This window comes from Brachypodium distachyon, chromosome 2 (assembly GCF_000005505.3).
Source record: "Brachypodium distachyon strain Bd21 chromosome 2, Brachypodium_distachyon_v3.0, whole genome shotgun sequence".
NCBI lineage: Eukaryota > Viridiplantae > Streptophyta > Magnoliopsida > Poales > Poaceae > Brachypodium > Brachypodium distachyon.
The window spans coordinates 16,780,117-16,806,072 of NC_016132.3; the positions used below are offsets into that span (position 1 = coordinate 16,780,117).

Genomic DNA, 25,956 nt, shown 5'->3' on the forward strand with positions numbered 1-25,956 from the left:
ATGTACACTTTGACATGTTATTGCAAAAATCAACCTTCGCTAACTTAGAATTCAGATGTGCAATCTACTTCAAATTAAACAATATTTCTCTTATCATTGCAGGTTAAGTTAAATATATCTTTTAACTTGTTCCCTGACAGTAGTATTGTAGGGTCAGTCAAATTCTGTAGGCAAATTGATGATTTCCCTCTTGAATACCCGTGTCATTTATTTGTGCCGAAGGAGTATCGATTTGCAGTACGCTCAAGGGAGAATTACAATGAAACTCATGCACATGGCCAAAATAACAAGTAATCAGAAGAATAGAGAGCGCTCGAAACAAACACATGGCCATGGCAAAAGGGCAGAAATGTGCCTCATCACGAGCCAATGTTGAAGTGTGTTGTGTAGCCAAGATCACAATCGTGTCGTGTAGCCAAGATCACAAGGAAATGCACGAAGCAATGTGTGTCTATCACGTGGTCAACCGAGACAACATCAGGATCCCTAAGCTCAGCACAATGCTCCAAATCATCGTGAGGAGGCCTTCCACCGCCACTCTCAGATGCCCGGTATCCCACAGCTCCAACTAGGCAAAGCCTGAAGCCTGTCACGGCCCGAAACCCCGAAAATAGGACATATAAATATTAAAATAATTATTTTTAAAATAAATAAATATATTTTTATATCTATTTTTCTTAACAAAATATACTTGATTTAAGCCATTTCGGGCTTTTTCGGGTGAAGCGGAGACCGGCCCAGTACACCGGGCTTCGGGCCGGGCCATCCATGCCCAGGTGTAGCTCCAACACACCCACGACATAGAAGTGCGTCCGCTACCCGGTCTAAGAGACCTTGACTTTTGTCCGGAATAGGAAAGGCCATGACGATGCCTCGAATAAGGACCACGACAAACACAGACGGAGCAAGCAACAACCAACCTATGTTTTCACTCGACCTAAAAAATTCCACATGAAAGGAAACGAAGGACAACTGGGTACATAGGGCCGGCGGACAAAGCTGCATGCCTCCCACGCAGCTGAGGAGCCACGCCAAAGCCGATAACACGGGTACCCAGGCCCAACCAGGTACTCTGGTTAATTTCATTGTGCACTGTGGTGTTGCTCTTCTGGTTGCTGAAACCGATAACGTAGAACTTAATGCCAGACGGATTTCTCATTAGTTGTGTGTCGCGTCAGCAAAATGCTAACGATAACGTGCTTAAAAAAACCCACCGTGATAGGCCTAAGTTAGGCTTATTGGCATTGGTGTGCTATAAACTATTTTTTTTGAGAGGGGTGTGCTAAAAAATGTGCACGTCTTTAGCTTCTGGGTGAGTATTTTCGCTGCTATATTTGCGTCCTAAGTCCTAACTGGGCTTTCTAGGCCTTATCTCTCGCTTTGGGCTGTGTCTTCGGCACTGAAGGGCCGTGTCTTTTGCGCCGAGAAAACCGAGGACAGCAGCAGACTTGAGCTTCCTCTCAGAAAAAAGAAAAGCAGCAGCCCTGAGCCGAGGCCGTTCCTCAAAGTCAGATGATTTCCCAGATTTTCATACAGTAATCTCTCCGATTCTAAATTGTTATCGAAATATTACATGTATCTAGTCGTTTTTTAAAAATAAATAAATCTGTATTTGGTCAAATATGAGTCAAGAATTTAGAATCAGAAGGAGTAGTAAATTGATGGCGAAAGACCTACCACTGGGATCACTCGTTATAAAAGTTTATCTTGTTTTTTAGCCGTATAAAAGTTCATTATGTTGACTCAAATAAAAACACAGTCTGAGTAAGTAATGACACAATTTTTTTACGGGAGACACACAGCGCGGTACGTGAAAAAATGTAAAAACCGGCGGGACGGACGGGGCAGTTGAGCCGAACGGATCAGGTAGTTGGGAAACGGTTGCGATCTATTCCACGCTCCTCCTTCCCTCTCTGGTCTCGTCCTGGGCTTGGTGCATGCAGCTAAGCTATTCTAAGCTAAGCATACACGCACGCTTGCTCTCGGTTTTTATCGGCCAACGCCTCTCACCTTCCCGTCTCACAAGCACCCCACCCTCCAGTCACAGCTACCCGCAGCTACAAAATCCCGTCTATATATCCCCCGCCCCGCTCACACTCTCCGCCGATCGCTCGATCTCCAGCTCCCTCTATCCCGGCTCGATCGATTGACGTCGCTAGCCGTGTAATTCTTCAATGGACAACTCGCAAGAGGAAGTGGATCGTGGTCGTCACATGTCGATGCAGCCGGAGGACGAGCTGCCGCCGGTTCAACAGTTCCAATATCTACAGTCGCCGCCGATGGCCGCGCTGATGGAGCAGCTGCAGGCGTCGTCGGCGTGTGACTCTACGGCGGCTCTGGGCGCCGCAGCGGCGGGGATACCGGAGCTGGTGGACTGGGCGTCCCTGCTTCTGCCGCTGGGGTCGGCGGCGGCCGGGACATCGTCGCAATCGCAGCAGCAACAGGTGGAGGCCGCGGCGGGTGTGGGCGTGGGCGGATCGGAGGCGGAGACGATGGTGATGAGCGGCGGCGGCGGGGATGAGCTGCAGGGGATCAAAGGGAACAACGGCGCTGCTGGCGGTAGTGGGCGTGGGAAGGGGGGCAGGAAGGGGAAGGAGAAGGCGAGCCGGCCGCGGTTCGCGTTCCAGACGAGGAGCGAGAACGACGTGCTCGACGACGGCTACCGCTGGAGGAAGTACGGCCAGAAGGCCGTCAAGAACAGCGCCTTCCCAAGGTATACATTACATGCATATATAATTGTTCTCAACGTGCTCGTCGTGGCTAACTTCCTGTAGCGTATGTCTTCATGTCTTGCATCATGTTCATGTGCGTGTTGGAAATTTGGAACTTGGTGCATACTAGGCAAGTTTTTTTAGGGGGGGATGGTGCATAATCAAGCTTGCATGCATACAAATTGCACCTGATCTCTTACTCGCATTGCACCCTAGTTACTTGTTATATGGAAAATCTAAGGAATGAGTGCTGGCCGGCCCACCATCGCTCTAGGCGGAGGAAGAAGGAATTAAGATGAAGAAGAGAAAGAGAGGGGCTCACTATCAGCCCGACGAAGAACTCCGGCATCTCTCGAGTTTAGAGAGACATGCCTAGATATATGGGCACCGGCTTTTCCGCCATGCGCGACAGCTGGAGGTATGCAGATCTGGCTGAATGGCGGCCACGGCGACAAGGACGAACACTATCTAAATCACCACCCCTCCATCGAAAAAGTCCAGTCCGCCCCCTAGGTCAGAACGTCGGCCTAGTCCTATAGGTCCAGATTTTGAGTTTCCCTCTCACCGGTGTGCCATCGATCGATATGTAGAGCTTATTTTCATCACTAACCTGCTACGAAGAAAACTAGACCGAAAGTTATACAAGAGTGAGAGGACAATAGTGCAAAACCGTGTCAATGGGAAAACCACGTGGCTAAATTACTAGGCCTAAGGCACCATCCAACCAGCATCCTGACACATTCAACCTGCGCACTAGAAGTGTCCACACCCCCACAATGTCACAATCGTCAGCCAACACAACTGGCCACCAACAACTTGCACAGCCACCGCGCAAGCTAGGTTGGGTGTGAATAGCTCTTCCGCGATGCCTCCAAAGCAGGAAAATGGCACCCCTAGGGTGTCACCGATACCTATCCGGTCCCCTATTGAGACAAAGCTTTAGCCTAGAACACCGCACACCACCAACTGATCAGCATACCAAATTGTCACATGTACATGTCTAGCCTCGTATATTTTCCTCTCGCGGTGTGTCATTTGCAACGTCACCATAGTCGTTGGTTCTTGCTAACTTAATTTTGTGGCAACACGTCGAACATTTCAAGAGGGAGATAGAAGGAGGAAACTACTACTTAATGATTTGGGAGGTTGCCGACGGTGGCAAGATCGTGATAGTCAAGGATGTGAGGTGTAGAGATATATAGAGAAGAAACAAAAAACAAGGTTTGAGCACATCACCGAGCCAAAAAGAGAAAGTGAGCAGGGATGCAAGCGGGACCTCTCACATATCCCGTTTCAAGGCCAACCTTTGAATCGTAAGTCAAATTTGAGCAAACGTTTTGAGCTAGAAAGTTTGTATTGTCTCATAAATGGGGCATAAGTGGGATCCCACTCGCGTACTTAAAAATGAGGGTCTTACAACCTGCAACATTGTCTTGTTAGCGGAAAATCCAGGTGGATGGGACTCTACGTAGCAAAAGGGTGATGTGAATGATTTTGGAAGTGTATCAGGTTGCGTCTTAGACGGCACAGGAGGTTGAAAATCGGTCTCTAATTAGTAAATACTCCGTGATAAATTTGTGAAATTAGATTATAATTGGACCTTCTAGTAAATACTCCGTGATAAATTTGCGAAATTAGATTATAATTGGCCCTTCTAGACAGACACGCACGGTCCAAGGACCCATTGCTAACGTGGGCGAAATGGCGAATGCAGATCGATAGGTGATACTAATCTTATTAAAGCTAATGAGCGCTCATGTATATATATATGCAACCTGGTTGGAATTGTCTTTTGTCTTGTCGACCGGCCGATTAATGTAATGCCAATAATATGTGTGATGGATCTGTATTTTGACCAGGAGCTACTACCGGTGCACGCACCACACTTGCAACGTGAAGAAGCAGGTGCAGCGGCTGGCCAAGGACACGGCCGTGGTGGTGACCACGTACGAGGGCGTCCACAACCACCCTTGCGAGAAGCTCATGGAAGCCCTCAGCCCCATCCTCCGGCAGCTCCAGTTCCTCTCGCAGCTCTGACCAATCAAAATCCTGCATAACTCACGAAATTGTATACCTACTACGTACGTACAGGCCAACTCAGATCGGGAAGAGAAGGAAAAAAAACTTGTCCTACCTCCCAAATTACCATACAGAAGCTGATCTATATATATGTATACACTACATGTACTTACTTTTTGACTCCGTGGAACTAGATCGACGACATGTTGGGGGCATCTGGAAACGTATGCAGATATAGTCGTCCTTGTAATTTAGACGTGCAAATTAATCTCACATACATGTATCATATACTTACGCTATACTGTACCACATGTGTAAAAGAATGGTAAAAAATAATCGTTCATGTACATCACAAAAAAATACTCGTTACTCTGTCACATTTTTCACCGGCGCAAAATAAAAATATGGAAATTATTCCAGTGGTCCAAATAATGTTCCTGCACTTATGGAATGTTCATCGATTCTTAACAATTTGTTTGCTAGTGCAGAAAAGGAGAATTGTTCCCATGGTCCAAAAGTTCGTGTACATTGTAAAAACAGTTTATCACTTCACAATAATTTTTTCATAGATACAAATAAATACTGGTGTATTTTGAAAACTGTCACGCTGCAAAAATGTTTACAGTTGAGAAGTATTTGAGGAAACTTTAAATAAACAGATCAGTGTGTGTGACTAAAAAAAATAGAGCAGCGTAAAAAAGGTACGATGATGGACAAGAAATTTGAAAAGATAATGGATAGAATTTAAATCCAAAAATTGCGTTGAATAAAAAGATATGGAGTCAACTGAAAAATGAGTGCAGAAACAGACAAGTTTGGACAGTTTTTTTTGTTGAGAAAACGAAGTTTGGACAGTTAGGATCAAACCAACAGGCTATCTCCAAGCAGGCCTCAAGTGGGTTAAAGACGTTCGCCTGGGCTCGCGCCCGTCGTGAGACAACGAGACGAATTAACGGTGCTAATAATGGGAGAGATGGGCTGCTGTGAAAAAAAAGGATATATGGGCCGTATTAGGCCCAATAGAAGGACGGCGGCATATTGCATCGCGAAAATCACGATGCCATCTGCCCTGCGTCTCTCCCGACTCCCGACCTAGGCGGCGGCTCCCTGGTGGCGCCACCACCACCAGCAGCAGCAGCAGCCGGCGGCGAGCTCCTCCAGCATCCCCTCCCAAGCTCCAGCAAGACAGTACGGTAGCCTGTCCTATTTCTCCCTTTCTCTCGTGCGACCTGCAGTCTATCCCTCTAATAATGGCTGCTCCCTCCCTCCACTGCAGAACCCTAACAGCAACTTATTCCTTGCTTGTGTTTTTGTCTAGTCTAGAACATGTCTAGTGATCTAACCGACAAGGCCCCACTGTGGAGTCTTGGTTACTGTTCTAGAAAAAAGTTGAAATGCAACTACTAATCATGTTGGCTTCAGTAGCTACTCTAGAGTGCAAAATCATTTTCTGAAAGAAAAAAAATCATTTCGGGCTGAAGATGATAACTGTTATAACTTGTGTAAGGTGTGGGCATAAAGCTAATCACGGAAATTATCTCCTGATATGAGCATTCCCTGTGTTGGAGAATAAATTTGGGGCATGTTTCTGTATGGTACGAACACCCATCTCATTGCAGTTATTCATAATTAGTTTTCTTTTTTTTAATGTTGCAAATGTAGGTGGAAATAGTGTTGGAGTACAGAACTCAAAGATGAACAAGGGGAAGATTTTTAAGTTAGCTAAGGGATTCAGAGGAAGGGCTAAAAACTGCATTCGAATAGCTAGGGAGCGGGTGGAAAAAGCATTGCAATATTCGTACAGGGATCGTCGCAACAAGAAGAGGGACATGCGGTCTCTCTGGATCGAGCGCATCAATGCTGGTACACGACTCCATGGGGTATGTATCTACTCCCTCCGTCCCATAATTCTTGTCACTGTTTTAATACAAAATTGAACTAAAACAGCGACAAGAATTATGGAACGGAGGGAGTATTTCCCTGTGAGATGTCACAATGAAATGAGTTCCCTGCGTTCTCGTATTAGGATGAAAAATTGAAACTAAACTATCAGGCTTCGTCCCTATGTGCAAGAAGAATAAGATACTAAAGTTATAAGTTATTGGGTTTCTGATTGGGCTACTATAGGCACCTATGTTTAATACATTGTCTTAACTGACTGTCCAGGTGAACTATGGTAACTTCATGCATGGATTGGTGAAGGAGAATGTCCAGCTCAACAGAAAAGTGCTTTCGGAGCTGTCAATGCACGAACCCTACAGCTTCAAGGCTCTCGTCGATGTGTCCCGCACTGCATTCCCTGGGAATAGGCCTGTTAAGAAGGAAGGACTAGCAAGTATTCTATAAAAGAGAACCTTCCTCAACAGTTCAACCACCGGCTACAGCACATCTGAAAGTAACTGCTAATGTCACCTTTAGCTTGAAGCCTTATAAAACCTTGCGACGGATGGGAGTAGCACTGCATTCTATGTTATTCTGCATGGTAGGCTGTTGAACAGAAGTGTTTAATTTCACATACTTCCTGCACCTTTTTTTTGGATAATAATGTGCTTTGTTTACAGTCAATTAGTCCAGTAGAATTGGCTATTGCATCTTGCGTGCATAATAGGCCAATATGTTGAGTTTGTTTTTTCATGCACATGAAAGAAAAAACATCTGTTCTTTTAGTGCAGATCAGTTTTTTTTTCATACATTTGAGTTCATCCAGTCCAAACATTTCTGGAAGATCTGTTGAGTAGACCGCATCGTCTGTCTCCAAAAGTGCATACACTCCTTGAGAGCGATATGTTGTTCTATTTATATAATGTGGATGTGCAAAATTTATCATTACTCCAATATGTTGCAGTGGAACACATTTCCTGGAATCCTGGTTCTTGTTGCAGGCACCATTTCCTGATAGCTCTTTAGTTCTGTTGTCTCCCTTTGCATGGAAGTTTCTGTAATCCTGTTGCTTGCGTTTGGAACCCAGGCTAGAGACAATTTAGCCTTGCAACTCACGGCCTTTTTGATTCAATTCAATGCACCAATTATGCTGGCTGATGGCTATATTTCCGATTTCATGCCGATTTCATGTGGAATGTTAATTTAATCTTGTGGCGAACCCTTTTCCATTTTTATGTTCTCCTTGTTCTGTGATTTGCTTGTGTGTGTGGTTCGATAATACTGTAACGGTGGAGAGAATGATTCAGCACATTTTTTTGAGCATTGTAGATTTGTAAAGGGTCATCCTTGTTTGAGTTTCTTATGGGAAAAGGTCGGCAAACCATGCTTGGCCTCAAAAGCAACGAACTATGACCACACGAGTAGCTACTAAACTCTTGCCAACAAAAGCAACAAAACCAAACATTCAGCAACGGCAAGGCTGGCACAGCCGGACCGAACTGAATCCCAGCTGCGCAATGGAACCAAACACAATGCTAGGGAATTTCTCCGGACCAGTTGTCACAGGGCCTGTCAATGTCGTTATTGGGTTACCGTTGCTTTCTCCATTTCATCTGGGAAGCTCCTAAGTAGGCTCCTCTGAGCTCAGCCTTGCTGTTAGGTAGTAGGCCGATGGCAACCTCAGCAAAGTGATCTCCTCTCTACGGGCTGGCGCAGGCCGTCGTTTTCTCTTCATCGTGACGAAATTACCTCCAACCAACTTGTCATTTGTCTGCAATTGCGTGCAAAAAGGAATTTGCACAAGCGACAAGGTGTTTAGGCCTCTCTTCCTCATCATCTTAGTGGATAATACTCCACCTGCTATAATAATGGACATTTGAACCTGCAATGAACAGAGTCTCCTCTTGTACGCCAAAAATGTGCATGCGAAATCATGAAGAAGTAGTGGGATCGATCCAGAAACTGTTGGGCAGCTTCTCATGGTGATACACACCACATGACTTTATGCAAGGTCACCGTATTGGAAAGTCAGACAAGGAGGAACATGGCATTGATCTCCGGGTCAACTGGAAACCCTACTTTATTATTGTTCTTCTGATCCACCAGATGTCCAAGAAGCAGCAGCTTGATAGTAGTACTTTGCTTCGGAAAACATCCACTTTCCACTCCATTCATCATACATCTTGTCAAGCCAGAACCGGTTAATTAATTAATCGAGCAAATTAACCATATGCAAAGAGATGAGAATAGGCCATTATTATTGTGTAGCTAGTGATGGATGCTCATGGCGTTCTGCACCAATAATTTCTCTTCCTAGCTTGCAAAAGCAGAGGGGATTTGACCAAAAAAAAAGAAGCAGAGGGGATTTGACATGGCAATGCATTGACCCTGACCCAGCTTGCCAAGCTCAACCGCCAAGTTCCCCCTCTCTATTGTTTTTTCTACTCTCCGGCCAGAATCATGCTAGTCGAGAAAATGTTCGATCGTGGTGTACGAACACGATCTTTATTTCAGGCACGTATATATATAGATATCTTTAGCTCCTCCTGAGCTGGCTAATCGTGCAAGGCTGGTTGAATATTTCCCGTGGAATCATTACGCGCTGAACAACTCACATACCCGTGCAGGTTCAACACACAAAATTTCCACACATTTCTCCGTCATTTTTTCTGGCTCCCGCAGGGGCGAAGAAAGAAAGATCAAGATCCAGAAAAGGAGCCGACCTCTTCCGTTTTTGAGCCAATCATTGCTTCATTTCCCGCACCGACGAACGCAAATTCGTCTGTACTGGAGTAAGGAAGTACCCCCCTTGACTCTCCCCGCAGCAGCTAGCCGACGAAGACGAACATCGACCGTTTTGGTCGCGACAGGAGCCGATCGAGAATAATGGCCGACGAAAGGAAAATAAAGAATTCAGGATTCCTGGACGGAAACGACCGGCGTTGCTGTTTGCCATGCAAATGCAAGCCCTCAATGATTTGTTTGTTTGTTGTTCTTAGCCGCAGTACGGGCAGGCAAGCCGTGACGAAGGCATGCATACCGCATACGGATACGGTTTTCCTTTTCTCCCGATTGATTGATTCGGTTCGAATCAATGCACCGGGGGCACACCTGCTGCATGCGGTCGTCAGCTTCCGTTTCTGGATTGCTGGCTCTATCTCGGCATTATTGTTCCCCGCGACCGAGAGATCGAAGCCACCGTGCCGTCAGCCCGTCACCGGCTCAGGATTCCTGGTTCTCGGCGCCGTCACCATTCCTTCCACGTTCTTCTTCAGCAAGGGAGGGCGGCCCGCGGGGCGCAGGAGGGCCACGGGTAGCGTTCGGGGACGAGCCAGTGAATGATGGAGTGCTCCTGCTCGGAACCGCGTCGGCGTCGTGGTGGGCGTGGCGTATCGTGCTATGCGCCCCCATGTTCGCGCTAATGATGGCTGCCGCCTCGACGGCCAGGCAGTGAGCGGCCGAGGAGAGCTGCAATTGGGCAGGTGGTTGGTTACGACTTACTACAAGTCGATCAATTCCTACCGTTCTATACCTTTGTTAGCACACATGAATACATGATCCATCGACCGTTTTACCCGCGCAGAACTGCACATTGCGAACGAGCCTCAAGCTTAACGCGTGGTATTAGGTCGCCGCGTTTGGACTGCGACTTACCGCTGCGTGCCCCTGGCTGGAGCTGATGACGGCCGCAGCTTTTATAATAAGCTTTGCGGTAAGTCGTCTTTAACAGGGCGGCTTGTCCGGGTTACACTGGTACAGTAGTAAAAAGCCTTCCGTCTCGCCATCTTTTCTTTCTCCGGGTCTGGACTCGCTTGTCCAGGACACGAGGGCGCTGTCTTCCATACACCCACCGTCCCACCCACACACGCGCAGCGGCGCAGGGAGAAGTGAAGCGTGAAGAGTAACCGAGTTTGTACACCACCCCGCCGCGTGGTATTAGGTCGCTGCGTTTGGACTGTTGCGTGAGCTATATCCCCCCCTTCCCCCAAATCGTCAAACCAAGTTTGGTGGTGGGCGTGGGCTGCAGCGGCTGTGTGTCGGGCGGAAGCAGGGGCAGCGCGACGTTGAGGCGATGCGAGGCGGCGGCGGGAGCGGCAGCGGCGCGACGCCGAACCGCCCGCGATGGGGCTCGGGCGCCACCACGCCGCGCTCGCTCAGCACCGGCTCGTCCCCGCGCGGGTCGGACAGGAGCTCCGACGACGGAGAGGAGCTGGTCGAGGTCACGCTCGACCTACAGGAGGACGACACCATTGTGCTGCGCAGCGTCGAGCCGGCTGCTGCGGCTGCGGCTGCGGCCGCTGCCGTCGCGTCGGCCTCGGCCTCGGCAGCGTCGTCGTCGGGCCCGTCGCCGTGCTCAGCGGCGCCGCCTAGGTGGGGCGCTGAGCCAGCGCCCTACCCGGTCGGCGGGATGTCCGCCGCGTCCTCGCGCTCGCGCTCCCCCGCGATCCGGCGGACGTCCTCGCACCGGCTGCTGCAGTTCTCGCAGGAGCTCAAGGCGGAGGCCATGGCCCGCGCGAAGCAGTTCTCGCAGGACCTCACCAAGCGGTTCACGCGCACCCAGAGCCGCGCGAATCTCGTCGGCGGCGCCGGGGGCGAGCTCTCCGCCTCCGCGTCCGCGTCCGCCGCGCCCGGTGCGCCGCCGGGCATCGAGTCCGCCCTCGCGGCCCGCGCCGCGCGCCGGCAGCGCGCGCAGCTCGACCGCACCAAGTCCGGCGCGCAGCGGGCGATCCGCGGCCTGCGCTTCATCAGCGGCAACAACAGCAAGGCCAGCAACGCCTGGATCGAGGTCCAGCGCGACTTCGACCGCCTCGCTCCCGACGGCTTCCTCTCCCGCGCCGACTTCCCGCAATGCATAGGTTAGTTGAATCTCTTAATAATCCTCGCTTTTTATGCTCGAACAGCTTTGCTCTTCTCGATCTCTAACCGCATTTGGTGTGCAGGGATGATGGAGTCCAAGGAGTTCGCCATGGAGCTGTTCGATACGCTGAGCCGGCGCCGGCAGATGCAGATGGACCACATCACCATGGACGAGCTGCGCGAGATCTGGCAGCAGATCACCGACAACAGCTTTGACTCGCGCCTCCAGATCTTCTTCGACATGTATGCAACTCCTGCTCCGTTCGATCTTCAAGCTGCTAGATGAATTAATACCACTTCTTTTCTGAACTCGTATGGACACCATTCCTGTTCCGTTAAATGTGCTTCCGTTTTCGTGCGATTTAATCAGGGTGGATAAGGACGCAGACGGCCATATCACGGAGGCCGAAGTGAAAGAGGTAGGGATTGCTGTGCTTCATAGTATGTTTTTCTCTTTCAACTTTGCTTGTGTTTGGTGTTTTTGCAGCAGATTTTCTTTTTCCCGTCGATGCTGTTTCCGGGGTATTTTGGTAGAATTATTTGGAGTATTTTGATGATTGAGCTGTCCATTTCCCCGGCTCTGTAGCTATGTCCTTATTTGCTGGTCGTCTACAGCTACAATTCCTGGATTCACGCATAAGATTGTGAAATCGATAGCTTGGAAAACATTGCCGACTAATCGAGGTCCCCCAGCGAAACTGGCGGGGAAAGCATCACCTCTGGCCGGTCTCCACACACCAATTTTTTCCAGATATTGTTCTAGAACATGGGAGGGGTATTTCGTAAATTTACTATGGATGGAGATGGAAGTCTTGAGACCAGAACGCAGTAGTTGGTGGGGGCAATTCCGTCAGTCTGATTAATTATAATAATCTGTTCAAAGGGGTTAACTTTTGGATTAGATTTAATTTACTATTTTCATCGATGCCGCTGTGTAAAGGGCCGAGCAAGGTAGTTTGTTTATATTACTTTTTCCAAGGTGTGGAAAAGATGTTTATTGAAGGTGACAATTGCTATGTTTCCAGATCATCATGTTAAGTGCGTCTGCTAATAAACTGTCAAGGCTTAAGGAGCAAGCAGAGGAATACGCGGCCTTGATCATGGAGGAACTTGATCCTGAAGGCCTTGGCTACATTGAGGTAAACTATTGATCCCCGCTGGCTTCTCATCAGGCCATCATTACCCTTTGGCTTCCTTGACATGGTTGGTTCTCAAGACACTGACATCATTGCTACTGGAAAAATAAAGCACCGATGTATTTTTTTCCCAGAAAGGAACCATTCCTTCGAGTCAAGTCCTTATACAGATCTCCTCCAGCAATTATCCTAGATACCAGCCTAACTTTGCTATAATGAAATCGGAGGGGTGCCCTCTTTAATAAAAATAACAAATAAAAAAACAGCCTAACTTTGCTTTTACTTTTCTCCGCATTCCACGTATCTGTTTAAAATACCCAAAGGCTGTGGCTGTAACCATCTTCTTACATGATGGTCAGTCTGGGATACATGTATCTATTGTCTTTCTCTGGATGCTTCACTCATTTGTTTTTGGAGTTCTAGTTCCATTCCAACTTGGTGTCAAATGTCATCTGCTGTAGGATAGTTTTGTGACATCATCATGGTCACATTAATGCGTCAGGCATCATTTGTCTTCTTTAGTGGACAATTGTAATTGTATCCATGTCAAAGTCTGCAACAGCCCACTTCTGTGTAATTCAGAAAATGCAATGCATTAGTTCCATTTAAATTTCTTATCCTTTTGGTAGGCCGCTTACGCGTCTTTACTAGGCCCCTCTGTTGTTTTTGGGAACCTGTCTAAATATAGTGCTTGTACAGGAGGAGATTCAATTCAGTGCCCCTCTTTTTAGGATGGAATTATTGCATGCATGTTCCACAAGTTCTTAGCAGGTATAATGCACTCATATAGTCATATGGTAGCCATGTGTGCTACCAGATGCAATTAAAATCTTGTGGGGACCTCTGCAGTTTGGTGGGCTATTTGACTTTCGGTCCTTGCACTGATGTGCACTGTCAACCTTCCTCGTATTTCTTAGAAGTATAACTAAGTTTTTTCCCTGTCGATTGAGTCATATGTCATGTAGTGAGATTATACTGACCTGTCATTGTTAACTCCAGTAAAAAAGGGAACGGTCACAGAAATTGAAGTGATATACCACAAGATTCATTTTGAACTGTTCATGTTTTATAGATTTGTTTTGTTCATGAGTGAGCCTAATTGATGGGACTTAGCGGTAAATATTGTTGAGGTCATACTCTGTTTTATTTGATTTGCTTACAGAGACTGCATATTTGGACACTTAAAACAATGCCTGTGATTTGGTCATACTCTGTTTTTCTTGATGTGCTTACAGATACTACAGACTGTAATTTTAGGACACTTAAAACACTGCTTTTGATTTGCATTGCAGCTCTGGCAGTTGGAGACGTTGCTATTGCAGAAGGATACCTATGTGAACTATAGCCAGGCCTTGAGCTACACAAGCCAGGCACTGAGCCAGAACCTTGCTGGCCTAAGGAAAAGGAGCCCGATCAGGAAAATGAGCAGCAAGTTAAGCTACTATTTGGAAGACAACTGGAAACGCCTCTGGGTACTTGCGTTGTGGATTGCGATAATGGCTGGACTGTTCATTTGGAAATTTATCCAGTACCGGAACCGTTACGTCTTTACTGTGATGGGCTACTGTGTAACAATTGCAAAGGGGGCTGCTGAGACGCTTAAGCTGAACATGGCACTTATCCTCTTACCTGTATGCCGCAACACCATCACTTGGTTGCGGAATACAAGAGCTGCACGGGCATTGCCGTTCGATGACAACATCAACTTTCATAAGGTTATTCATTAGACTATCATCATTTTTTTATCATTGTTTCTCAATTCCTGTTGGACTTCAAATGTGTCCAACTCCCCCATAAATTTCATGCAAAAGTACTGTGTTCCGAAGAGGCCCAGGATCAATCAATTTATTTGTGTTGGAAAAGGTATCTCTACACACATCCATCATCTGCACTTGTTTCTGTAGAGCAGGGTGATTGATCTGAACACACGTAATACACAAATTTGAGGCACATTTAGGTGTGTGCTTGAGAAAAAAAAACTGAATACACGCAATGCAAGGAAATCGGTTCAAATACATTGTCCCCTGCATGTAGAACTGACTTGTTACAATGTCCAACACTAGGAAATGGGCGTAGTACAGAATAATAGTCTAGTTAATTGATTGCTCCTGCATACTTTCTGCTGAAAGCTTTCTTTAATGTTCCTAGTAAAAAATAGTTGTTTGGTTGTGCAGTTTGGAAGATGGTATATGAATTTAAAACAGGAAATATATTCAGACTAGTTATTGTTAACCTAATTAGGTGAAGATCATCTTTATTGACATATGCTGTCTTATATTTTTCGAAACAACCTATTAAATTGTTATTGTTTTCCACAGAAATTATCTTGCACAAGTAGTTATCGGCCTACCTTGTGCTGATGGGCAATTTGGCACTTGCATTTATGGAATATATTTTTCTTGATCCCATAGGCATGCTTGTATTAGTGTTAAAGAAACAACCTTCGGCAACTAGGTGGTACAATTGAAGCTGAAATCTTGCTGGTACCATAAAGAAGGCAGATGGGCCATGATTGGACATCAGTGATAACCTGATAGTAATTGTTGGGCGATGTGGCAACATCGATGTGTAGCCAGTTCATGCCTATTTCTTGACAGCTATGTACTATAGCAGCTAGTGAACTAACACAAGCACATGCTGCAGTTCAGTTTATTTTAATTTGAATGCACCAAATGGCTAGAGTTTACAAAAAAAATTAAACAATGGATACAGTTTACTAAACATACATAATCCATGCGTATAATGTGGTCATTAGTGGTGCATAATAGGGTCTTTATCATAAATTCCTACACTAGGCAAATAAGGACACAGATATGTCATGTCGGCATTCAGCCAGATCAAGAATATGGCTAAGGATGAACATTTTTCCTGTGTTGTAATGGCAGACTATTGCGGCGGCAATTGTGGTTGGCGTTATCCTTCATGCAGGAAACCACCTTGTGTGTGATTTTCCACGGCTGATAAATACGTCAGAGGAGACGTACGCTCCACTGCGGCAGTACTTTGGGGATACTAAGCCAACTTATTTGTCATTAGTCAAAGGAGTGGAGGGCGTAACTGGGGTCATTATGGTTGTCTGCATGCTCATCGCTTTTACTCTAGCAACCAGGTGGTTCCGCCGTAGCCTGGTGAAGCTTCCAAAGCCATTTGACAAGCTAACTGGCTTCAATGCATTCTGGTACTCTCATCATCTGTTCATCATTGTATACATATCACTTGTTATTCATGGAGAGCGTCTATACCTTATCCTCGATTGGTACAAAAGAACGGTTAGTTTATTTCTTTTACTTCTCCTTTACTGTCTTTACCTGGATAATTTTGTAAGCATCTAATCTCTTTTGCAGACATGGATGTATCTTGCAGTTCCTGTTGGTTTATATGTAGGGGAGAGGACTCTGAGGTTCTTCAGGTCTGGCAGTTATTCTGTCCGGCTATTGAAGGTCAACCCACATAATTTTTTGAAATTTGAGTTCTGTTTCCGTGTTTGGTGCTCTGACACACTTGCTTTGCAGGTTGCCATATATCCTGGAAATGTTTTGACATTGCAAATGTCCAAGCCTCCGAATTTCCGGTATAAGAGTGGACAGTATATGTTTGTTCAGTGCCCAGCTGTTTCACCATTTGAATGGTACATGCTTCTTAGTTGAAAAAAACTACAGATGAACTTTTTACTTTTAAGATATTTGACCCTATGTACATGCCAGTTTAGAATAAGGTATCCAGTACTTCATTCAATGCTAAATACTTCTTTACCTCTTTCAGGCATCCCTTCTCAATAACTTCAGCACCTGGGGATGACTACCTCAGCATCCATGTTCGACAACTTGGTGACTGGACACGAGAGCTCAAGCGGGTATTCTCTGCAGCTTGTGAGCCACCTATGAGTGGGAAAAGTGGCCTCCTTAGAGCAGATGAGACAACTAAGAAAACGTATGTTTATCCTTCTTATTCAGCAGCAGCAACAATATGTTTGTGCAATCAGGGCCTTGATATTATTATTATTATCTAAACGCAGCTTACCGAAACTTTTGATTGATGGACCGTATGGTTCCCCTGCACAAGACTACAGCAAGTATGATGTTTTGCTACTTGTTGGATTAGGAATTGGTGCAACTCCTTTTATCAGTATATTGAAAGATCTGATAAACAACATCATCAAAATGGAGGAAGAGGAAGTAAGCGATTTTTATCATATCCTCAGTTGGCATCTTTCTTAAATCCTAACTACAAACAGAACTATATTCTATTGCAAATATGTTTGTCACATTTCCAGTTGCCATCTTCCTTATACCCAACTCTCAGTGAGAACTATACTTGATTACAATTTTTGTTTTCTGTGATTTATTTATCCAGCTATTTCGGATATGTTTCACTAAAACGGTAAAACCATATGGAAAACTAGACCAGTTAACTAGTTTATGGACCTATGTTTTCAGGAAGCTTCAACTGATCTTTATCCTCCCATTGGCCGCAATAAGGCACATGTTGATCTTGACACTCTTATGAGGATTACCTCGAAACCAAAGAGGGTGTTAAAGACAACAAATGCTTACTTTTATTGGGTGACACGTGAACAAGGCTCTTTTGATTGGTTTAAAGGAGTCATGAATGAGATTGCTGAACTAGATCAAAGGGTGATTATCAGCTAAACATCCTCTCTTTTTTAAGTCACACGATGTTTTTGTTAGCAATTTAGTTCTTACAGCTGCCTTTCTTGAATACTAGAATATCATTGAGATGCACAACTATCTCACGAGTGTTTATGAAGAAGGAGATGCTCGGTCAGCACTCATCACTATGCTACAAGCTCTCAACCATGCTAAGAATGGTGTTGATATAGTCTCTGGAACTCGAGTAAGTTATGACATACCAATTAGCCTCGTGCTGCAGTCTTGATATTTGCAGCGTTAATATTTGAATTTTGCAATGATATGGAAAAGAAACACCTTCTCATGTTTGTGAAGTTGACTTCATTCTAATACCATACTGATGTACTGGTTTTGCAGGTCCGGACACATTTTGCAAGGCCAAATTTTAAGAGGGTCCTATCTAAGGTAGCATCCAAACATCCTTACGCTAAGATAGGTAAGTTACTATTCACATTTCCGATAAAACTAAAAGTTGTCTTCTTATCCTGTTATGTGTGCAATAGTACATAATATACGAGTCTCACTTCATACAACTGGGACCAGCATCCATATATATAAGTATTCGGGTATAAATTTCTTTGATCTGATCATTGTAAAGAAGGTAATTAGTATTGTTGCGTACAGGTGTATTCTATTGTGGAGCCCCAGTTCTGGCGCAGGAACTAAGCAAACTTTGTCACGACTTCAATGGAAAATGCACAACAAAATTTGAGTTCCACAAGGAGCATTTCTGAAACCAGGTAAATTGAACAATAGGAACATGACACAGATTGTGCCGTACATGCGTCATTTTGCTTTTTGTGTGATCCCTTGTTCACACGTGATTCAAGATAGCAAGGGAGAGAAGCATCTAGTGCTCTCACAGTGCGTCTATCGCCAGTAGCTTGAGATACTCAAATACAGTAAGAGCACCAAGAAAGGGATTTGGAGATCAACCGGCTGGATAGTACATACATAAGACATCAATCATGGATTCAGAAGTACATATTCATATTTTGGTTGTGCTGGACGGGGGGATTCCCTGTATAAGATCTCGCATATGTGGATTCCCGGCAAAGATGTTGATCTCCTGAAATGTTTTCCGACTATGCTTGGTGATACAAGACACAGGGAAGGCCACTGTGCGCACAAGGCTAAATAACTGTATATTTGCGGGAAGGCCACAAGTTTGTTCTAACTTTGTAATTATACACAGAGATGGAAAAACAGACAGGCAGTACAGTTTGATATATTTTTTTGTAATTAGTGTAGGTTTCTAGTGATCGGGTCCAGATTGGGGACTCTAGTTACATTGAAGCATGAATCGCTGTTGTGCCAAGAGAGAAAAAATATATATTCTTTTTTAGGGGATGATGATGTAATTCTTGTTGCAGCGAGGCCCTTGTTCTTAATTTGATCTGTTGTTTCTAGTTTGTACATGTCGAATCCTCTAAATTGAACTGCTGTTTTGTACATACTGATCCTAAATAAAACAAATATTTAAGTGTGCGGTCTGTTTTGTCCAAAATATTTAACCTTGATAAAGCATATGCGCCATACTGGAGAAGTATTCCTCAAGGATAGGCAGCGGAAAACGATCAACTCTAATAAAAGTCTCTCAGAAACTCAGCAAAAGCGGCCCGGGATGCGCCGCCTTCGTCCACCGCCTCATAGGCCTTCACCTTGGCCGCCATGGCGCGCTCCCGCAACGCCTGCCCGGCCTCGGACTCCATCACCCACCTCACCTTCTCCTCCACCTCCGCCGCCTTCACCACCTCCTCGTCGTACCCGGCCATCTCCACCCCAGCCCCCATCTCCTCGACGACGAACACCTTGTTCTGCTTCTGCTCCGCGTACAGAGGCCAGCAAACCAGCGGCAGCCCCGCCATGATCCCTTCCAGCGTCGAGTTCCACCCGCAGTGCGTCACGAACGCGCCCGTGGCCCGGTGACACAGCACCTCCGCCTGCGGCGCCCACGACTTGGCCACGAACCCTCTCCCGGCGGTCCTCTCGAGAAACCCTTCCGGCAGGAGCGCCTCGAGGTCCGGCTCGGGGAGCGCGTCGGCGAGGAGATCCGGCCCGCCGTCGTTCCGCGGGCTCTGCACCACCCACAGGAACCTCTGCCCGGATTTCTCCAGCCCCTCCGCGATCTCTTGTAACTGAGCCTTCGGGAACGACCCCATGCTCCCGAAGCAGAGGAACACCACGCTCTTCTCCGGCTGCCCGTCCAGCCACCCCAGGCACTCGTGCCCCCGCTGATGCCGTTTGTTCTTCTTGTCTTCTCCTGCGCCGGAGACCATGGGCCCGACGCAGTACACGGGCGGCGTGTGCCCGGCGGGCACGCAATCCCCGGCCCTGAGCGCTCGCAGCGCCTTGGATTCGAGCCACTCGAACGTGTTGACGACGATGCCGCGGGAGGTCTCCGGGATCCGCTGGAACGCGTGGAGGAAGTGCTTGTAGACCTCGTTGCCCCGGTCGAGCGCCAGCGACGGGAGCTCGCGGGGCCTGAAGGGGCGGTTCCCCGGGAAGCAGAGGGTCTTGTCGCCGATGTCGCCGAAGCTGGTGGCGTCCCCGATCTGGGCCTGCATGTGCGGCAGGTGGAGGTTGACGGCGAGGCTGCTGGCGCTCCCCGTGTAGAAGGCGTAGGCGGGGACGCCGAGCTCCGCGGCCACGTCCACGGCGTCCGCACAGAAGCAGAACATGTCGAGCACCAGGGCGCGCACCGTGGGGAGGATTGCCCGGAGGTAGTCCCTGAGCGGCGCGTTCATGAGCCGCAGGAGGACGAAAGGGTTGGGCGGCTCTAAGGAATCGGTATTGGCGGTGAGATCTGGGACGGCGTCGGGCGGGGGAAGGAGGACTTGGAAGTGGATGGAGGGGTTGGCGGCGGCGGCCCGGGAGACGGCGGCGGAGGTGTCGGTGGACTTGTTGGCTGGAGGGGCGTTGACGACGACGGTGACAGCGAGGCCGTGGCGGAGGAAGAGCTTGCCTAGTTCCACCATGGGCACCAGGTGCCCCACGCCCATCCCTGGGTTCAAAACCACGGTCTCTCTCGTCATGGCGCCGCCGCCCTGGCTGGCTTAGCAACCTACTAGCTCGCGTCTTGAGAACTGATCTCCCGTGATATATGGCCAGATGGATGATCGGATCGGATGATCTTGGAGTCTAAGATGTAACAGCATTCAGTTAATTAGTGTCGAACGAGGCGGGAGCTATCGTGGTTTGGACTGAGATGAGATCTCTCGTGGTTGTTGCGAAGGCACAATATCATAAATCTACGGTCATATTTCCTCCAAACAAATTGCTCGGGATAGCCTTAAATGTACTTTGCACGAGTTGAGGGACGAAAAAAGTACTTTTCTCTTTTCTTTTCCAGCACATGTAATTTTTTAACTGTTAACCCTAAATAAATTTTCCTCCCCTCGATCGGCCCTTCCTCTCCGTCTCCACCCCAATCGACGCGAAACCTCCGCCCGCCGTTGTCTCCCCACGGAGCGAAATCGGCCCCTCTGCAGATCGATTAGCGCCGGAGCTTCGATCCCCGACGCAAAATGCTGCACGAGAAGCCTGTCCACCAGTATGATCCGCCGGCCGGCGCCGGCGACGACGGAGACGGGGACGGAAAAGAGGCGTGGACGGGGCAGAAGAGGCGCAAGCACGAGACCACGCCATCGGACCCATCAGATGAGATGTCGGAGAACGACACCGTCAGCGACGAAGAGTTCGAAGGGTATCTTGCAGTTCTGGCCACCAGGAAGCCTCCTTTGTCCGTCACTGGCCACAGGTTGGACGCGGAACAGCAACGCAAGGTCCGTGAGCGCCTTGCGTTCTGCCGCATCAGAGCCTCCAGGGTTAGCATTTTTCTCTTTTTCTCTTGTTGATCGAGTTTTGGGATTTCTTATCATATGTATGCCACATGGTGGCTTTCAAGGTTAGCTGATTGTAGACTTTTACTGATTGCACTAGATGGATCACATCGTTGCTTGCGATGTACCGCACCAGAGAGCTTCCAAGGGTTAATTCCTCCCCGTTCAATATCCATTTCTCATGTCCTTATATATCCTGTTGCGTGATTGTGGCTGTATTTAGTTGTGTTTGTACATTTTACCGGTCAATATGGTTTTTCTTCTTCTAATTAACTAGTCACGTGTCGTGTTGTATATTTGCAATCTTCCTGTTTGCGCTGAAGTTTATCTCTCACTGCTATGTCTGTTTGTCTTGTGCATTTATAGTTGGCGGAAGGAGTGTCTGTAGATGAGCTGGATGATGCGACACTGAGAAAGGAATTCTCTCCACAAGCTCTTAAAGATTTGGATTACTTTGATCAATATGAGAAAGCAGACTCTGTTGATTGGTACTTCCGCCATGACCACCTCTCCGACTTGGGTGACTACCAGCGCCTCGTCCTTAAGGGACTTTTAATTGTAAGTATGGCTACTTTAGTGTTTGCTTGTGTTAATACATCCAGAAATAAAACTTGTGTTACAATGGCATGGCCAGATTCTCTGTCTACGGTTTATCACGATTATGGTCAACATATAATTTATTGTCCTATTATTCTAAGAGCATCATGTAACTGCTGGTGCGTGGCTGTTTAGTCACATAATTGTCTCCCATTGTAAAACCTGTTGTGATGATCGTTCTACCTGGGCATGATGCAATGGCCATTGTATTCAGCATGCTGGACATGATTAAGTTGTTGGTTGCCATTGCAAAATCATGATGTGATGACCATTTCACCATTATACTCAGCATGTTTTATATAGTTATGTTTTTGGTAAGTGGGATTTCTTTTCTTACAGAGAACAGCCAGTGAGGAATATTAGTGATGATATTAGACCAAGTTCCTCAGAATGTAGACATAACTTTTGCAGATAGATGTATGGTCTGATTAATTGTGTGTATAATCCAGCCTATGACAGACTGTTGCGACTGAGAACCATGCTTAGTCCTCAAACAAACAGATAATGCCACTAACCAAACTCAACGATGGTTTCAGGGATTGGAACTTGACTTCTCCAGAGGTTTTATTGTTGAAGTATTGAACTGAATATGATTTAACCATACTCAAAGGTCAAATAACTTCTTGCATGAATGCTTTTTGTGGTAGAAACACAGAATTTCACTGCTGCTGTGGCACATCAGTTTAGTACTTACAGGTTGTTCTGTTGGTAGAACAAACCAAACATCTTTTGGGGGCACTTGAAGAAATATCTGTAGAACTCTAGAAATATCTTTGTATGTATTTGGATTTATCATCTAAAGGCATCATAGTGATATTTGTCACATGATAATTTCGTTGTGTTAAAACTTTTTGTATGTCCGCAAAATATATTGTTCATAGAAACTATAATGGTTGAACCTGCATCTGGATACTGAAAGTATAAAATGTCAAGACATTTCGGCTGGAAGGAGTAGCATTCACTATTTCCCCGGTCACCCAAGTCATCTATTTTTCTTTTCTTTTCAGAAACATTGCTATTCTGCAACTCATTTTAACACTTCTTTGGTGATGCATGTTAAACTGCAAGTCTACCGTAAACAGTATTTATTGTAATAGCATCGAAATCTGTCACTGCATTTTCAGGGTGGTTCGAGGTTCCTCGACTAGGAGAAGTACTCATGGTTTACTAGCTATGAAATGGATGAAGAGTATCTAAAGCTCTTTGAAGAATCATCAAAGAAACTCAAGGTATGCATTATCAGATAAAGCTATGGAAGTTTATAATATGCCAATTTCTTGATATTTTTTTGGAATACTGATATCCATGATCTTTTGGCACAGTGGATTAAACGTTATCTTGTTACATGTAAACATTCATCTCCTGAGGTATGTAGGCCCTAGAAAGTGAAGTTACAAACATAGTATAACTATAATACCATTCTACGTTCTTTGCTTTTCCGTTGCTGGTGAAGCAAAATATAGCATTTCGCCAAGCAGTGAAGATCGCGACAGGCTTTTGTCACATGAACTATGATACTACTTTCCTTGCCTATGCGGTACAGTATCTTATCAATATTTTTAATAGCAAAACATCTGGTGAAAACTACCTCTACGGTGCAAACTGTGAAAACTCCATCAAAAAAGGTTCAAAAAATTCTCGAAAAAATTACATATGTTAGAAAAGTGATGTTTTATATATGTACAAAATTTCAAGTCTAAACTCAATGGCATTTGGTAGCAGCGAAAAAAACAAATTCTGCATGAATAGTGATCTTTCAATGTTTGACACTATTCGTCGTAAATTTCTCTTTTTAATTCCTTCCAAATGATTTTGACTTTGAACTTGAAATTTTGCAGGTTTGTAGAACATCACACTCCCAACATATGGTATTTTTGTAAAAAAAATTTTGAAACTTTTAAACATGGTTTTTACGAAGTTTGCACGGTTTGCACCGAATGAAGGTTTTCACCAGATACGCCGCCATTTTTAATTCCTGTGATCAACACAGGTCCTGATTATACTTGCATGCAACATTTCATTTGTTCAGGAGCACATGTGGAACGTGGTCTTTAATTATGTGAGCCGTGAAGACCATGATCTTCTCTATTTTGAGACTTGGAAGCGTGTCACTGAGCAAAAGGTTAGCATTATGTTCTGTGGAATCATGATTTGTGGTGTGCTTATGCAACCAAACCTTGGTTCTATTTAGATACAAACCGCAGTAGTGATGTCTGTTTGTGTTTATGCCTGCTTTACATGCTTGGTGATCTATGTTTCCTTTCCTGACCACTGCTCAGATTTCTTTCGAAGAAGCTTTGAAGGCAGTTCATCAAGAGGATGTGTTCCCTCGATTTAAAGACATGATCCAATTTGCACTGGATCATAAAGAACTTTCGGATCTGGAATCAAACGTAAGTTCTTATAATTATCAGATGTTTATGCCTTGCTCCTCTGAGTTCTGATTATTGGCTCTACATCGTCTTAGCTAATGCCTTTCATATTCATTGTTTCTTGTCTAGTTTCTTACTTGCGTGGAATGCATCCCTGACAAGGTAAGTAGAATGTATAGTTAAATGTATGTGTTTGGAATACTACATTCTTTATCTCATCAATGACGCCCGCACGCACATGTATTTGTTTGCTCTAGGCTAAAGAGAATAGAGTATGCGAGTTGATTAAATGGGCTGTTTGGAATAAGGTAGGCATGCTTTTTCAGTATTTTCTGTAAATTGCTGATTTAGTCTTCGAAGACTGCGACTCACTGTCATTTTCATTTTCAGCTTTTTAAACTGATGATGTTTCATGAGTATATTATCCGGAAAATGGAGATTGTTAAACACATTGGCTTGGATCCCCAAGTATGCAAATATATTATATTCTCTAAATTTCTAGTGATCTCACACATTATTGGTCTAAAAGAAAACTGGTGCATAATTCAACTTGCAGGCTTGACGGCACTCGGAGTATAAGATATGGATTGATGTAAGCTGTTGCTCTTTGTGAAAACTTGTGCTTCCTGTCGTCACATCCGATTTAGGATGTATCAGTCGTCAATGTAGTATTGCGATAGGTAATGCAGCTATGCAGTTAAACTATCGAGACTGGATGTTATTATCATGTATTAATTCTTATTGCTTCCTTGTCTGTATCCTATTGAACATGAGCTCTTAGAATATCTTGTTGAAGACTATAGCCGTAATTCAAATGATGCCACCAGTCAGGGAGATGAATTGAGATCAGTTGAGTTAGCTCTTTCTCAAGGGAATGATGTGGCATGTTCTATTATTGCTTGTTTTACCTGCTGGGCAAGAAGAGATGCCTATTGCTTCTGTGAGACGTTTGTTTTGCTCTCGGCAGCTCGGGTCGTCCGCTCATTTGCGAGACCTTTGTCACTGTTCTCTTGCTGGACGTTGGCACAGAAATTCTGTTCTTTTACTCTCTCTGTTTCATAAAGATTGGCACGGTTTTGGACAGCTCTGGTTCAAAACCGTGCCAATTTTTATGAAAACTGAGGGATTGCCTTAAGTTAATTAGATAGTAGATCTATTTATTTTCACAAGGAAAAAGGGTAGCACACCCCTCTAGTTCCTGACTTCCTGTTGTAAGAAATCTCAGCCTTTCCTCTTTAGCAGTAAAAACCAAGTGTGCTGTAAAATGCCACACCCTAGCAAACCCCCTTTCCTTCAGTAGAATCATTTCATATTGGCCGGAAAGCCTTTTTATTCTAATAGTGGTTTCATCACGGTCTGAATAAGCACCTTTTCTTCCAATGTGTGTATTGCTCCGTACTTCATTTCCAAAATTCCTCGGAAATTTTTTCTTTCATTTTTTAAACTTGTTGAAGCATTTTCTTGTGGGAGGACTGAAAGCTCATTGAGTCGCTATAGATCGGGGCGGGCACTTTAATCGAGACCTGAAAAAATAAAATAAAAAACATGATCGAACCTGAAATCACCGGAACAGGTAACTTGAGTTAGTTTTGCAGCTCAGTTAACAAAATTGACTAATTGAGGAACTGAAACTATTTTGGTGAAATCAGTTTTGACCCTGGGTCAACCTAACTGACCGAAGGAGCATCCTTACCAAGCCTAGTAGAGTACCATATCAGCAAATCCGTTTTGAGTTGTCCGTTCGATATTTTCATTTCGAGACATTGGTTGGATGATTAAGGTGGTGGTGGTTGTACCCCCAACCCACTACTATCCCATGTGTCTCGTTTAAGCGGATTATCATTTTACTGACAGATGATACACCTGTGGGCAGTGAGACGTTAGTGACTTAG

The 25,956-nt window shown here is 45.6% G+C and overlaps 5 protein-coding genes across 9 annotated transcripts; 4 read left to right on the top strand and 1 right to left on the bottom strand.

Moving 5' to 3' along the window:
- The first annotated feature begins 2,079 nt into the window (after positions 1-2,079).
- Positions 2,080-5,077, top strand: LOC100844257 (probable WRKY transcription factor 75). Its single transcript, XM_003565961.4, has 2 exons — positions 2,080-2,713; positions 4,571-5,077. Exons 1-2 carry the CDS (start codon positions 2,175-2,177, stop codon positions 4,746-4,748), a joined length of 717 nt encoding a protein of 238 aa, XP_003566009.2. The 5' UTR covers positions 2,080-2,174; the 3' UTR covers positions 4,749-5,077.
- Positions 5,078-5,762: 685 nt separating this feature from the next.
- Positions 5,763-7,559, top strand: LOC100843048 (50S ribosomal protein L20). 2 transcript variants are annotated; one of them, XM_003568003.2, is made up of 3 exons: positions 5,763-5,918; positions 6,393-6,610; positions 6,897-7,559. In XM_003568003.2, the coding sequence occupies exons 2-3, from the start codon at positions 6,425-6,427 to the stop codon at positions 7,074-7,076; spliced, it is 366 nt and encodes a 121-aa protein (XP_003568051.1). In that variant the 5' UTR covers positions 5,763-5,918; positions 6,393-6,424; the 3' UTR covers positions 7,077-7,559. The 2 variants fall into 2 exon arrangements, with proteins under 2 accessions (XP_003568051.1, XP_010231130.1); XM_010232828.3 differs by having other exon boundaries at positions 5,764-5,923.
- A 2,955-nt stretch (positions 7,560-10,514) lies between these two features.
- LOC100843653 (respiratory burst oxidase homolog protein A) lies at positions 10,515-18,705 on the top strand. 3 transcript variants are annotated; one of them, XM_010232829.3, is made up of 15 exons: positions 10,515-11,467; positions 11,552-11,711; positions 11,839-11,887; positions 12,494-12,607; positions 13,897-14,319; positions 15,490-15,873; positions 15,949-16,044; positions 16,117-16,232; positions 16,367-16,534; positions 16,620-16,779; positions 17,041-17,238; positions 17,330-17,458; positions 17,611-17,689; positions 17,878-17,993; positions 18,088-18,705. In XM_010232829.3, exons 1-14 carry the CDS (start codon positions 10,684-10,686, stop codon positions 17,985-17,987), a joined length of 2,970 nt encoding a protein of 989 aa, XP_010231131.1. In that variant the 5' UTR covers positions 10,515-10,683; the 3' UTR covers positions 17,988-17,993; positions 18,088-18,705. The 3 variants fall into 3 exon arrangements, with proteins under 3 accessions (XP_010231131.1, XP_010231132.1, XP_003568053.1); XM_010232830.3 differs by having other exon boundaries at positions 18,084-18,669; XM_003568005.4 differs by having other exon boundaries at positions 10,519-11,467; positions 17,878-18,705.
- Positions 18,557-20,319, bottom strand: LOC100844866 (anthocyanidin 5,3-O-glucosyltransferase). Its single transcript, XM_003565963.4, has one exon. The coding sequence runs from the start codon at positions 20,286-20,288 to the stop codon at positions 18,837-18,839; it is 1,452 nt and encodes a 483-aa protein (XP_003566011.1). The 5' UTR covers positions 20,289-20,319; the 3' UTR covers positions 18,557-18,836.
- Positions 20,320-20,502: 183 nt separating this feature from the next.
- On the top strand, positions 20,503-24,922 carry LOC100845173. 2 transcript variants are annotated; one of them, XM_014899143.2, is made up of 10 exons: positions 20,503-21,080; positions 21,462-21,653; positions 22,817-22,921; positions 23,015-23,229; positions 23,722-23,814; positions 23,972-24,085; positions 24,194-24,226; positions 24,322-24,372; positions 24,455-24,532; positions 24,621-24,922. In XM_014899143.2, exons 4-10 carry the CDS (start codon positions 23,197-23,199, stop codon positions 24,624-24,626), a joined length of 408 nt encoding a protein of 135 aa, XP_014754629.2. In that variant the 5' UTR covers positions 20,503-21,080; positions 21,462-21,653; positions 22,817-22,921; positions 23,015-23,196; the 3' UTR covers positions 24,627-24,922. The 2 variants fall into 2 exon arrangements, 1 of the variants encoding a protein (XP_014754629.2); XR_002963153.1 differs by lacking the exons at positions 23,722-23,814; positions 23,972-24,085; positions 24,194-24,226; ... (1 more) ...; positions 24,455-24,532; positions 24,621-24,922 and adding an exon at positions 21,196-21,244 and having other exon boundaries at positions 23,015-23,405.
- The last annotated feature ends 1,034 nt before the right edge of the window (positions 24,923-25,956 follow it).